Here is a 13,926-nt window from a genome sequence, read left to right as displayed (position 1 = left end):
CTCTGCTGCTCCTAAACAAGTTTGTAACAATGAATAAAACCTGGTGGAGAAGTAGGTGCTTTAAACTGCCTGTGTACAATGGGCTTGTTTAAGAGAGATGTGTTGGGTGTGGTCAATGTCATTTATTACCGTCTGTTCAGATCCCAACACCTGGTTTACTTAACTCTCTGTCCTAAAGAATCTCACAACCTGAGCTCAAACAACATAGGTCTCATATATAAAACTTAGCTTGGATCTGAGCATTAAAATATACATTTGCTAAAAAACAGGAAAGTGTGTGCGTCAAAAAAAAAAAAAAAACTGGCATATGCACATTTCTATACAATTTATCTTTATAAATTACAATAATCTTGTAAATGTGCATATATGAATGTGCCTTGAAACCTGTTTCGCTGCCACCCTGAAACAACTATGTATGGACTATGCTAATCACCCTTGTGCATATGCAATCACGATGCTACCGAACTTCATTGGCAGGAACAGCAGCCTCCCTTCTGACACATCGAGTCCCACAGTGCACTCTACAACTGAGTATGCATGATCATGTGCTGCGTTGTAGCGCATGTGATCTGCGTTCTGGGAGTCAGGAAGTAACGTAAGGTGCCAGCATCTCGGCATGTAATGACATGATTGCTGTTACAGTAAATAGTACAGGCCATATGAAAACATTGCAGGGTCAGACAGTTACCTTACCAACAAGGCTGCCACCATGAACAGCACCATCAGATCTGCCAGTGCTGCTTTGCTGCAAAACAAATGAATCACAGGTAAACCCAGGCAGCTGTGACATGTGGTTTGTCAATCTCATCTTGACATCATGGATGACTGTTGTATTATTAGAATGTAACTGCTTACAGCTAACAAAAGCAACTTCATTCTCACTAGGTTCCCTGATTGCAATAAGTGTGCTGTACAGTGCTCCAATTGCATTAGGGAAACCGGACACTGTTGCAAAATTTGAATTCTATTTTGGCAAAAACATACTATGTTTTATGTATCTACAGTACACCCACACCATATGTAAACTGGATGTAGTGCCTTGTCAATCTGTTAATGGCTTCCGCACAATCTGCATGATGGAGTTATGATTGGCTGAGATATTTCAAACCTGTCAGCCAGATCACTGAGAAGTGACAACGGATAGCCTATATATCCATCCATCCATTTTCCATCCCGCTGAATCCGAACACAGGGTCACGGGGGTCTGCTGGAGCCAATCCCAGCCAACACAGGGCACAAGGCCGACCGCAGGACACACACTAGCTGATGAAAAAAACAAAGAAGTGCAAATATGCAGCATTGACCCTCCTGAAAGGTTATTAAAATACAGTCTATACATCATATTCATCACATTTTGAGGTATAATATGTTTGTCATATCAACACACATTCTAATAATGGCTCTTTGATTTATTATACGCATGAGTGGTTATTTAACTGGTTTGCTAGAATTTCTCTACTTAATCAAGGGTGTTGTCATTTCCTATTTTCTCTGAAATGTTGTATATGTATGGGTTTGAGTTATAATAAATTTATGCATGTTCTCCCATCACATTTTATTTTACAAATCTTGACTTTTACATGGAAGATTTCTTTTGCACATTTCAGGCCTCTTTTTGTGCGTACACAAATCTCTTTCTCGTAACGCAACTAGAACAAAGACTCTTGACTGATTTAACCACTTCCATCTCCAATTAGAGACAAATATCTAGTATGCGGAATGTCTGTAAACAGAGCCATTGAGTTATGTAGTTGCACCAATAAATGTAATTGATTTTTTTGCCTTGCACTCTCCCCCACCATAACCGATCATCTATGGGGGAGGAGCAAAAGCTTTAGATTCTTGAAAAATTTCAATCTTCGGTTTTCTATGGATTTTGATATTTTAGGATCCCCTGATACCGAAAACAACAATATCTCGATGATGGGTGTGTGTGAGTCTGTGCGTATGTGTGTCTGTGTGTCACAGTTTCTTGAGGACAATCTAGAGATAAAACAGCTGGACGAAAAAATACTAAACTCTAAATTTAAGCCTGTTCTGAGATGATGATATGCTGATTAGTTTTTGAGGCAAATCGTGCAAGAGAAAGAAGCACTCTAAAGGAACCCTCAAATACTGTAATTCTGCAATTAATTATGAATTCTTCTCATCAATTGATATTGTAATAACCTATTTTATGATCAGAAAGATCAGCATCAGAGCAGTAAATAATTATTGAAATGTTCTAGAATAGTTCAAGTAACGTGCTTCCTAGGGCGCAAAGCCTACTGATGCTCACGTCCAATTTTTTTTCTTTCATATTTTGATTTTTTTAGGAGGAGTTACAGTATATATAATTATACATTTTAGGGTTAGGTTAACATTTTGAATTAAGATTAGTTGATACATAACAATTCTGTAAATATTGCTCATTATTGAAAGTACAAAATTAAAGCGCATAATTCAGTACTTGCTGCTGAGATACAATGCGTGACAGCTGCTGCTGTTGAGATTACAGACAGAATGCACATTCTCTGCAGGTTAGAGCTCCTGTCATGGGAGATTATACACTAATGTGAAGATAAGCTTGTTCATTTATTGTTAATCGGTCCACCATTACCTTCCACTTCTCCCTTGTGATATCTGTAATACAACTTTCTGTCTTAAATCTGTAAATAATAATAATAATAAATAAATAAGCATTAAGGTAACAGCATACAGTAGATAGAAAACTGGTATTTCAGACATAGATGTAGGCTGACAAACAGTCGTAAACATAGAAAGACTTAAGTTGGCCTGTTTTCAGGTAATAAATATATAAAAAGGAAATCAAATTAAATGAGAAAAATATAATACAGTTTGTCTTATACAACAAATTAAGTAAGGACCTGAATTAGGCTGTCCTGTATTTGTTCTTTAAAATCCAGATAATCACGCTTTAAATTATATTTATAATAGCCAAAGGTTTGATAGTAGCTTGAGAAAATGGCACATAATAAATATTTTTGAAAAGAATGGGTGATAAGACATGAGAGTGACACTCTAAACTGTAAATTAAAATCTTTAATTTTGAAAATTTTATTTCCACACTAGTTTTTTATTAGGGAAGGAAAAAAAAATACGTTTACTTCTATTAACCCCCTCCAATGATGCATCCCCAGTATATTTTTTAAATATCACATTTATTTAATATATTAATAGTTTCTGGGTATTAAACTCCATGAATAATCTCTCTCCCTCCAGCAGGGGATGGATGGCCAGTTGGTGGAGGTCTCCAGGACTCAGTCTGTGATTTTGTCTTTAACTTTCTTTAACTTTGTTTTTCTGTTATTACTGATCATAGACCCTCAGTGGTTTATTTTCTACAAGGATGCAGCAGATGGGAGTTTTTGCTTTTTTCTCTTGCTTTGTTTACTGGCCATATTTCATATTTCAACAATTGATTAATAGACAAATATTGCTTGTCTCCATTTATGTTAATTAGTTTCAAACTACTTTGTTTTCCTGCCTATTTAAACAAATCTGTGTCTTTATGTGTACTCATTATGTGATTTGTAAAGTTTGAAGAACGTTATATAAATAAAATGAAGTGGATCTCAAGCATATTTCTAGTCATTGATATATGTATATAATGTGACTTTGATATCATTTGCATTGTAACTATGCAATTTTTTTCTTTACATACACTCACCAGCCACTTTATTAGGTGCACCTGTTCAACTGCTTAACGCAAATATCTAATCAGCCAATCACATGTCAGCAACTCAATACATTTAGGCATGTAGACCTTGTCAAGACAACCTGCTGAAGTTCAAACCGAGCATCAGAATGGGGAAGAAAGGTGATTTAATTGACATTGAACATGGCATAGTTGTTGGTGCCAGACGGGCTGGTCTGAGTATTTCAGAAACTGCTGATCTACTGAGATTTTCACGCACAATCTTCTCTAGGGTTTACAGAGAATGTTCTGAAAAAGGGAAAATATTCAGTGAGTGGCAGTTCTCTGGGCGAAAATGCCTTGTTGATGCCAGAGGTCAGAGAAGAATGGCCAGACTGGTTCAAGCTGAAAAAAAGGTAACAGTAACTTAAATAAACACTCATTATAACTGAGATATTCAGAACAGCATCTCTGAACACACAACACATCGAACCATGAAGCTGATGGGCTACAGCAACAGGAGACCACACCGGGTGCTACTCCTGTCAGCTAAGAACAGGCAACTGAGGTTACAGTTATCACAGGCTCACCAAAACTGGACAATAGAAAACTGGGAAAATGTTGCCTGGTCTGATGAGTCTCAATTTCTGTTGCGACATTCAGATGGTATGGTCAGAATTTGATGTCAAAAACATGAAAGCATGGATCCATCCTGCCTTGTATCAACAATTCAGGCTAGTGGTGGTGATGTAATGGTGTGGGGGATATTTTCTTGACACACTTTTGGCTCCTTAGTACCAAGTGAGCATTGTTTAAATGTTACAGCCTACCTGAGTGTTATCGCTGAACATGTCTATCCCTTTATGACCACAGTGTACCTATCTTCTGATGGTTACTTCCAGCTGGATAACGCGCCATGTCACATAGCTTACATCATCTCAAAGTGGTTTCTTGAACATGACAATAAGTTCACTGTACTCAAATGGCCTCCACAGTCACCAGCTCTCAATCCAGTAGAGCACCTTTGGGATGTGGTGAAACAGGAGATTTGCATCTTGGATATGCAACTGACAAACCTGCAGAAACTGCATGATGCTATCATGTCAATATGGACCAAAATCCCTGAAGAATGTTTTCAGCACCTTGTTGAATTTACGCCACAAAGAATTCTGGCCAGGCAAAAACAGGTTCCAACCCGGTACTAGCAAGGTGTACCTAATAAAGTGGCTGGTTAGTGTATGCATAATATACACACATATATGTGTGCATCATTTTCCTGCATTACTACTTGCATTTACCGACAAGTTGTTAAGCATTGTTTCTACTGCATTCTTTAACTTTTCATTTCTAATATATTTACTATAAAGAACTTTTGAGGACTTAGCTGTGCTGGTAATTTCTCCATCAGTGACATATCCTTTTTTTTTTTACTTTGTCATCAGGTAAACTTGAGTCCTTCAGAGGAGGAAATAGCTGATTGCACAAAAAAAGTGGACAATCCAAGGGTAAGCTTCAAGTATTGACGGAAATGTTTTTTGATAAAAGGAGGTGAGAAAAATGATACATATATAATATATGAAGAAATATAAAGTAAGTTATTAGAAAATGTGATGCATGCTAAACAAGACATATAGTGTCTTATATAAATAAAATGTGAAGAATGAATGGTAGTATAGACTGTATAAGGAGAAAGGGTGGGGATAAGATAGGGATACATGAGATGGTGACATAAGCTACTTTAATGCAAATTACAGTGCTTATTAAATTTGTAGTTCTTTTTCTGCATTACTCTAAATGGCTCGGGTTTACCATTTTTCATTTGTCTATATAGTTGTTAATTAAAAACATTTCTCCAGTGCAGAATCTCAGAAAGTCAAAATTTACTCTGTTAGAATTGAGTGCAAGGCAGAACCCAACTCTGGACTGGATCACTGACTAATCACAGCATTCAGACGTAGTTTACATTCTCTTTATCCTGACCGCACACTTCAGATCAAAAATTCATACTGTTCTGTCGGGTAAATGTTTTGAGCATCACTGGAAGATGCACATAAGAAAACAAAACAAGGGTTCAAGAGCAAAATGAAACCAAAGCCTAAACAAGAGAGAACAAACAAGAGGCCAAAACCAAAAGTAAAATGCAAGCAGAGTTTGTATTAAGCTTTTCGAAAGTTTTGGTATCCACAGACTGCATAAGGAAATTACATCCTAGCCTTCCTTTTATCCTGTTGCATCGATTAAACACATGTCACAACCTTATAGGTTGAAATGCAGGGAATCACACCTAAATGCAGAGATCAAGGACCTAAAATGCCATCCTGGATGTTGCAAAACAAAATACAATTTCAAGCAGTTAATAAAAGGAACTGGATCCTCAACCTCAAAAACGCCAAAGACAAGTACAAAATGATATGAAATTATCAACCTAAAACTGTGGTTGCTTGTTTCTTTATAGCAAATTAGAAGCAGATTTACACTGTTTCTCAAACCTGTCATGTAATTTTATGACTTTTTCTGCCTGTATTATTCTCTCCCAAAAATATCTCAATGTGTATTACTAATCAGTGATCATATAATCTGTGTGTATTTTAATTTTCACCGAAAAAATTGGGAGTAGTCTCCCCTAGACTTTCTTGTATACTCAGATATGGGGATGGATATTTGAGGAGTAAACCGCAAGACAATTATTATATTTTTATATTAAGTACATTAAAGAACCATCAACAACAGATCAAATCAAATTAATAATATATTGAACAATTATTATAAAAGTAAAGTTGAATAAATCGGACTCTGCAGCTGCATGAATAAAAGGTAAAATATCACTTCCGGTTAACGGAAATAACACAAAAGTTGATAGATATCCATGTTTTGTATCGAATACTTGTATGCAAAATTTGATTGACCTGAGTACTCAAGTTATTGTGTTTCCATACACATACACACACACAGACATAATTATTTTTGGAATCAGGGAGGTCTAAAACGTTGCGATTTATCAAAATCTTGAAATGGAATTTTTGGAGGATTCCAATACTTTCCTTACACTTTGTATATGAGAAAGTAAAAAACAACAAAATGTTGTCTAAACAATGCCAATTGGCCTGCTACCTATTTCCTCTGTTATTTCATTCTAAATATTTTATAATAACAAACACAAGTGCAAACTATACCAAGTTAGCTACTTCACACTTCTTTACTTTTTATTTAGAATCTAGTTAAAAAAGGAAATTATTAAGGAGGACCTTAACAGGCAAGTGAATTAAAATGAACAACAAAATACGAAAGTGAATCATCTCCTGCCATGACTAATTATAGCAAGTGGCCTGATCATCTTCTCTGTACATACATAGATTACATGTTGTTTCCTGTGTTGACCCTTAATAAGACCTTGCAAAAAATACTTCATTTTTTCTTACAGTTGTTGATATTTTTATCTTTGTTTTTCATGTTATGACTGCCACCATTTTATTTACAATCATATGAAAACGTTTGGGAACCCCTCCTAATTCTTTGGATTTTTGTTTATCATTGGCTGAGCTTTCAAAGTAGCAACTTCCTTTTAATATATGACATGCCTTATGGAAACAGTAGTATTTCAGCAGTGACATCAAGTTTATTGGATTAACAGAAAATATGCAATATGCATCGTAACAAAATTAGACAGGTGCATAAATGTGGGCATCCCAACAGAGATATTACATCAATACTTAGTTGAGCCTCCTTTTGCAAATATAACAGTCTCTAGATGCCTCCTATAGCCTTTGATGATTGTCTGGATTCTGGATGGAGGTATTTTTGACCATTCTTCCATACAAAATCTCTCCAGCTCAGTTAAATTTGATGGCTGCCAAGCATGAACAGCCTGCTTCAAATCATCCCATAGATTTTCGATGATATTCAAGTCAGGGGACTGTGACAGCCATTCCAGAACATTGTACTTCTCCCTCTGCATGAATGCCTTTGTAGATTTCGAACTGTGTTTTGGGTCATTGTCTTGTTAGAATATCCAACCCCTGTGTAACTTCAACTTTGTGACTGATGCTTGAACATTATCCTGAAGAATTTGTTGACATTGGGTTGAATTCATCTGACCCTCGACTTTAACAAGGGCCCCAGTCCCTGAACTAGCCACACAGCCCCACAGCATGATGGAACCTCCACCAAATTTGACAGTAGGTAGCAGGTGTTTTCTTGGAATGTGGTGTTCTTCTTCCGCCATACAAAGACTTTTTGTTATGACCAAATAACTCAATTTTGTCTCATCAGTCCAAAGTACTTTGTTCCAAAATGAATCTGGCTTGTCTAAATGAGCATTTGCATACAGGAAGCGACTCTGTTTGTGGTGTGAGTGCAGAAAGGGCTTCTTTCTCATCACCTTGCCATACAGATGTTCTTTGTGCAAATTGCGCTGAATTGTAGAATGATGTACAGATACACCATCTGCAGCAAGATGTTCTTGCAGGTCTTTGGAGATGATCTGTGGGTTCTCTGTAACCAGTCTCACAATCCTGTGCATATGCCGCTCCTGTATTTTTCTTGGCCTGCCAGACCAGCTGGGTTTAACAGCAACTGTGCCTGTGGCCTTCCATTTCCTGATTATATTCCTTACAGTTGAAACTGATGGTTTAAGCCTCTGAGATATCTTTTTGTAGCCTTCCCCTAAACAAAGACTGACCAATCTTTGTTTTCAGATATTTTGAGACTTGCTTTGAAGATCTCATGCTGTCACTCTTCAGAGAGAGTCAAAGGGAAGCACAACTTTCAATTGACCACCTTAAATACATTTTGTCATGATTGGACACACCTGTCTATGAAGTTCAAGGCTTAATGAGTTGATCCAACCAATTTGGTGTTGCAAGTAATCAGTATTGAGCAGTTACATGCATTCAAATCAGCAAAATTACAAGGGGACCCACATTTTTGCACAGCCAGTTTTTCACTTTAATTTAATTTCATACAACTAAATACACTAAAAAACACCCCAGTACTCAGATGTTCCTGGGAAATGAAAGACATACCACCATTATCTTTTTTGTTGAAAATAGAGTAAATTATTATGCAGGCTGAGAGGGGTTCCCAAACTTTTTCATATGACTGTATCTGTTTTCCATATTCCCCACCATTTTGAAGACATTTATTGCTATTATGCTACATTTTATTAGGCATGTGGTGAACAAGCTGCTTGAGATGTGAAGTCAAGGCAGCCAATATAAGATGGCACAAAGGTAGAAGGATGTCTGAGTTCTTTTGAAAACTAGAGGAGAAACTTCGTAAGAGAATTTAGTTCTTGAGTTATTTATTTCCAGTGTGAATTCTGGTATAGACTAACAACTTCAAATTTAGCAATTTCAGATAAACTTAGACTACTGATCTCTGTTATCTATCTTATTTTGTCAGCAATGGACTATCCCTCTGTAACTTCCCTCATATCTCTAGTATTGAATTAATTCAAACTAACTAGCCTGGACAATTAATGGAAAGTTTGCAATGGTCATGAAAATCTTAAACTGACCTAGTATGAATGTGGAAGGGTAAATACATGTCTGCCATTTGATTTTCTGGCAGAGTTAATGTCTGCTTTGTCCCATTTTAATGCAGAGGTAGACCATATGTCTCCACAACCTTCAAACTGAAAATGTAATGTAGAAAGAAGTATAATCTGCAGGGTCAGTCATTTTTGAGACTGTTAAGATATTAGTTGGCATGGGAAACAACAGCCACAATGGATTCCCAGGACAAGAATTAAGAAACAGTTTTTGGAGCAAGGCAGAAGACTCAGATGAAATCCATGTGTGTGGTAAAATGTGGAAACTCAACACCAGAGGCACTGCAGCCAGGGACTGAGCCAGTGTTCAAGTGTTGTGACTTGGGATTGATTCCTGCCTCTATTTTGTCATGACCACCTAATACTGATCTTTTAATCGATATGCACTGTTTTGAAATCTTAAGGTCAGAGAAGTACCCTATTTGTTGCAGTTCCTCAATTCTTCCTGAACCTTTTATTAGCAGAATGCTGATCTTTTTCTTTTCTTCCATTTTTCTACAGTTAAAGTGCTCTAACTTCATCCGGATCCTTCTGCAGCTGAACAAGACTCATTACATCATTTGTGGGACCAACGCATTTAAGCCCACCTACATGTATTTTGTAAGATGAGAAATGCAAATTGTTTTTCTTTTACCAATCAATATCTACTGTGTATAAAAAACATGAAGAATAGTACATAAATTGCAGAACTTAGTCAATTGGAATTGGCAGAAAGTCTATTTTGTATAATACAGTATATAAAATAGATGAAAAGTAAAACAGAAACTATACACGTTGAAAATAGAATTATTAAATATATGGCTGATACATTTGCTTAAAGTATAAGATGTGACATTGCTGAATGTCAGTTGTGCCCATGCAACCTTATAGCGCCTTATGCAGATGTTCCCTTCTTGTAGATTAGCATCTAGAAAGATGCTTGATGCTGCTCAAGTTTCTATTTTCACAAATGTTTAATTGGCTTCTTGCAAATCTTTAACAAAACTGATTCATAGTCAATTTTTGGTAATGGAAATCTATATTGAAATGCCAACTGAAAATCACATGGAAAGCATGACTGGACATGAAGTTCTAATTTTTTCTCTTGCATGTACATGGAAGGACCCAAAAACATTTACAATAACCAGACCAGGAGATGGCAAAAGGCCCAATGCCAATGGAATCTGTCCTTTTGACCCTTATCAAAAATACACAGCTATGATAGTGGGTGAGTTGAGCTGCTTTCTTGTGTTGTTGTATTTTAACATTGAAATGGGTCTGAATAATGTATTGTGGTAGAAATCAATATCTTAATTAAAGAAAGTCTAATTAAAAAAAACAAACTTTTGAGCCAATAATCATGCAGGAGAAAAGCTGTTCATTGTGTCATTTTTTCTCCTTCAGTCTGTTACAGAATGATCCTAAAATAAAAGCAGAAGCTCATACTTATTGAAAACTGAATTTATATAACAGTGCTGATTAATGTTTACATATCATACTCTGATTGGTTAAAAGACATGTGGTATTTAGCATAGAGCACAACCAGCCTAAATAAAAGTCTTTCTCCATTATGTTCTTGTTCTTCAATATCTCTTAGTTTAGATGTTACTCTTGAAATGTCTGTGTATGTGACTGTTCAGTTTTATTGTTTACAGGACATCTGCTGATCCATTTATCGTAAATTTAGTGTACTACATCAACCTTCTTCTGGTACATTCTTGTCTTTGTTGTTCACTTGACCTTTATCTAGTGTCCTAATATGCCTGAACAGGTTTCTGACATTTATTAATCCTTTTATACTTCTAAGATGGATGCTATATTTTAATATGGAAAGCATATGAAAACACTTTATCCTAAATGACTATGTGACCCCAAGTCTATTTTTTTTTCCACAGTATGTAGATGTTTTTTAAGGGTATTTCACAATACAGAGGAGAAGATAATATTTTGGTGCCATTCTGGCAGGTGTATGGATAGCAAAGGCAAGAACACAATGTTTCAGCTGCCACTCTCATAGCAGTAGTGTACTCCTTCTCTTGCAGCATTTTCCTTTGTTTGTGGTGTGCTGTGCTTTTCTCAACTCCCCATTAAGCTTTCTTCTGTGTCCTCTGCACCGTCACAGGCAAAAGCATTACTCTCCCTGGCACAAGAGTTTAGATGCTGAAGTTACCTTCTTGAAGTAATGTCTGCTTCTCAGTCTTCTCAGACTGGGCTCAATCACTGGCACAGTGCTTGGCTTGTCAAAGTGGATATCAACTTTCAGGTCCACAAAAAGTAGAGATCGTCAGCTTTCAGCTCTCCAATGAGGGAGTATGTCATCAGCTTTTAGGTGTCAGAGAAGAGTGGGTTTCAGAGGGTGCCAGGGAGTACAAACAGAGAGTTCAGAAATGAATGTAGCTTGTTTAAAAACATAGTGTAACCTCTGGTGATTGGATTAAAGTCTCTTTCAGGTATAGAACAAGTGCCTGCTTACAGTTTTTTGTTCAAACTTGTGTGTCCTATTGGCGCCTTATGGTCTGAAGGAATCTCTGCAAAGATGCCAGTTCAACTATGATTTACACTTTTGTTATCAGATGAAGTACAGGCTGATATTAATACTGACTGCAGTTTAGCCACTTAATCTGAAATGCAAGCTGGTGTTGGATCTGCTGTCTCATGGCCTTGTGTGCCACTAAAAAGTGTAGCAGAATGGGCAATGTCCACTTTGTACTACACTGCCATTAGCAAATACCTCTCCTGGAATGTAAACCAGCAATCTTCAGGTTATACACATACACTCAGGGGCTGCTGATCTCGCTGAGCAGTATTTGAAATGTCCCATATTGCTCAGCATTATTAGCAGCTAAGAGTGCATCTCTGTAACCCAAAGACTGCTTGTTTACATCCCAGGAGAGACATTTGCATAGCAGTGAATAATTGGCAGGAAACAGAGAATGTCATATGTGGAAATTGCTCCATTCAGAGATGCAGTGTACATAGGAGCACAAGGCTGGGATGACTTCCAGAATGATGTCACTCATGAAAGTGCTTGACTTGTAGTTTGTGAGTTGTCTTGGTCACAGGGAGATGGCAAATTCTTCTAGTCATGAGGTATGTCAGACTTGCTGACCACAACTGCTGTCCTTATTGCTGGATCATGTCAATTTAAATACAAAATGAAAATCAATGGGCACGTTATGTTTACCAACAGAGTGCTGACCTTCCAGCACAGTCTTGCTCGCCCATTTTAGTGACAGCCAATAGAGTGCTGCCTGACTGAGACGGCACTGTATGAAGGGATAACAAGCACACTGAGTTCAGCTGTAATCTCTGCCCTTCTTTTTTCTATTCTGTCATGGTACCTAACACACAAGACATCAGACAGTCAGACTTCTCCTCTGTTTGTGAGGAGGAAATACCTTATTCCTACATCAATGCATTAGATTCCTGGGAATCATACTTGATATTAACTTGGGAAATTCCAGGGTCATCTTTGAAGGATTTTTAACTCTGTGTTTTGTTTAGGTATAAAACTCAAACTGATGATTGCTGGTAAATTTGTGGGTCAGCTGCTATTGTGCACTGCCAGATGCTGGCAAGAATAGTCAGTACTTGTGTTTAATACTTTTTTCTTGTGATCTTATTTCAGGAGGAGAACTTTATACTGGTTTAATGGGAAATTTTCAAGCAAACTTGCCTGTCATAAGGCGATCATTGGTTACTGAGAGAAGAAAATCTTTGAATATCGAAATGTGGCTAAATGGCAAGTCACCATATCTGAAAAATTTAAACTGACAGAATATATGCACTCATTATTATAGAGACTTGACGATAGTTTTCTGTATTTGGAATAATTGTTTATGGGCAAATGGGATGCAGAAGTATAAAGTTGCAAATTGTGTCATCATAACCCAATGAAAAGACTTGCAGAACAGGACTGGCCAATCAAATTCTTTGCTCTGTTCTCAACCCTAGCTATATTGACTGCATGGAAAACTTGCTTACTTTCATATTTAAGAGCTGTAACTTTAACCAAAGAAGCTTACATCAAGTCACCTTCTCCTATAAAAGTTGTCACTATTACAGATTTGGTAACCTCATTCTAGGTGATTTAAAAATATTACAATACAGTTCAGTTGTTTGCATATATTTTGTGACATGTGAGTCCCTGTCTTGTACTCCAAAACACGATGCTGAGTCTCAGTACTTTAGCAAAACCAGCTTTGTTCAGCTTGAAACAGGAACAGCACAGTTATTTATTGTAGTGGGATCTACCACTCTTCTATACTCAGACACAGCAGTCAGGCAGGGTCGTGGCCAGGTTAGTGGCCAAGCAATACTGTTCCCTGCATTTATAATGTTCCTTGTATCACCTATCAATGACAGACACTTAGAGCAACCGTGATCAGCTCAGATTTGCTTCCTCAGTGCTCCGCTGCAGTGCTGTGAGCCCGTGGATGCCCTGGCAATGGACAAGTAATCTTCCACAGACGTGGCAATCGCGCTTCGGGATGTACTTCAGCGCGTCGTCCTGTTTTTTATCATCCCAGTTCAGGTTCAGAAACCACAAAATGTATTACAGTCTGGAGCACAAGGAGATCAAATGATTTGCTCAAGGTCACACAATGAGTCAGAGGCAGGAATTGAAAAAAGGGATCTGTATATCAGTACTATAATCCTTTACACCACACTGCCTTCCAGAGGGATTACTGGGATTTTGTTACATCTAAGGGTCAGAAACAAATTCGCTTCCAACAAATGTAAGGCAAGAAAATTGTAGCCT

The 13,926-nt window shown here is 37.2% G+C and overlaps 1 protein-coding gene across 1 annotated transcript in view; it reads left to right on the top strand.

The window, feature by feature from the left end:
- Positions 1-12,943, top strand: part of LOC114646786 (semaphorin-4A-like) — a 32,540-nt gene extending 19,597 nt beyond the window's left edge. Inside the window, exons 3-6 of the mRNA XM_028795124.2 lie at positions 5,080-5,142; positions 9,687-9,785; positions 10,287-10,392; positions 12,793-12,943. Coding sequence (XP_028650957.2) covers positions 5,080-5,142; positions 9,687-9,785; positions 10,287-10,392; positions 12,793-12,938 — 414 coding nt within the window. The 3' untranslated portion in view covers positions 12,939-12,943. The remainder of the gene's footprint in view (positions 1-5,079; positions 5,143-9,686; positions 9,786-10,286; positions 10,393-12,792) is intronic.
- The last annotated feature ends 983 nt before the right edge of the window (positions 12,944-13,926 follow it).

The sequence above is a fragment of the Erpetoichthys calabaricus genome, chromosome 2 (assembly GCF_900747795.2).
Source record: "Erpetoichthys calabaricus chromosome 2, fErpCal1.3, whole genome shotgun sequence".
Taxonomy (NCBI): domain Eukaryota; kingdom Metazoa; phylum Chordata; class Cladistia; order Polypteriformes; family Polypteridae; genus Erpetoichthys; species Erpetoichthys calabaricus.
This window is presented reverse-complemented; position numbering and strand designations above follow the sequence as displayed.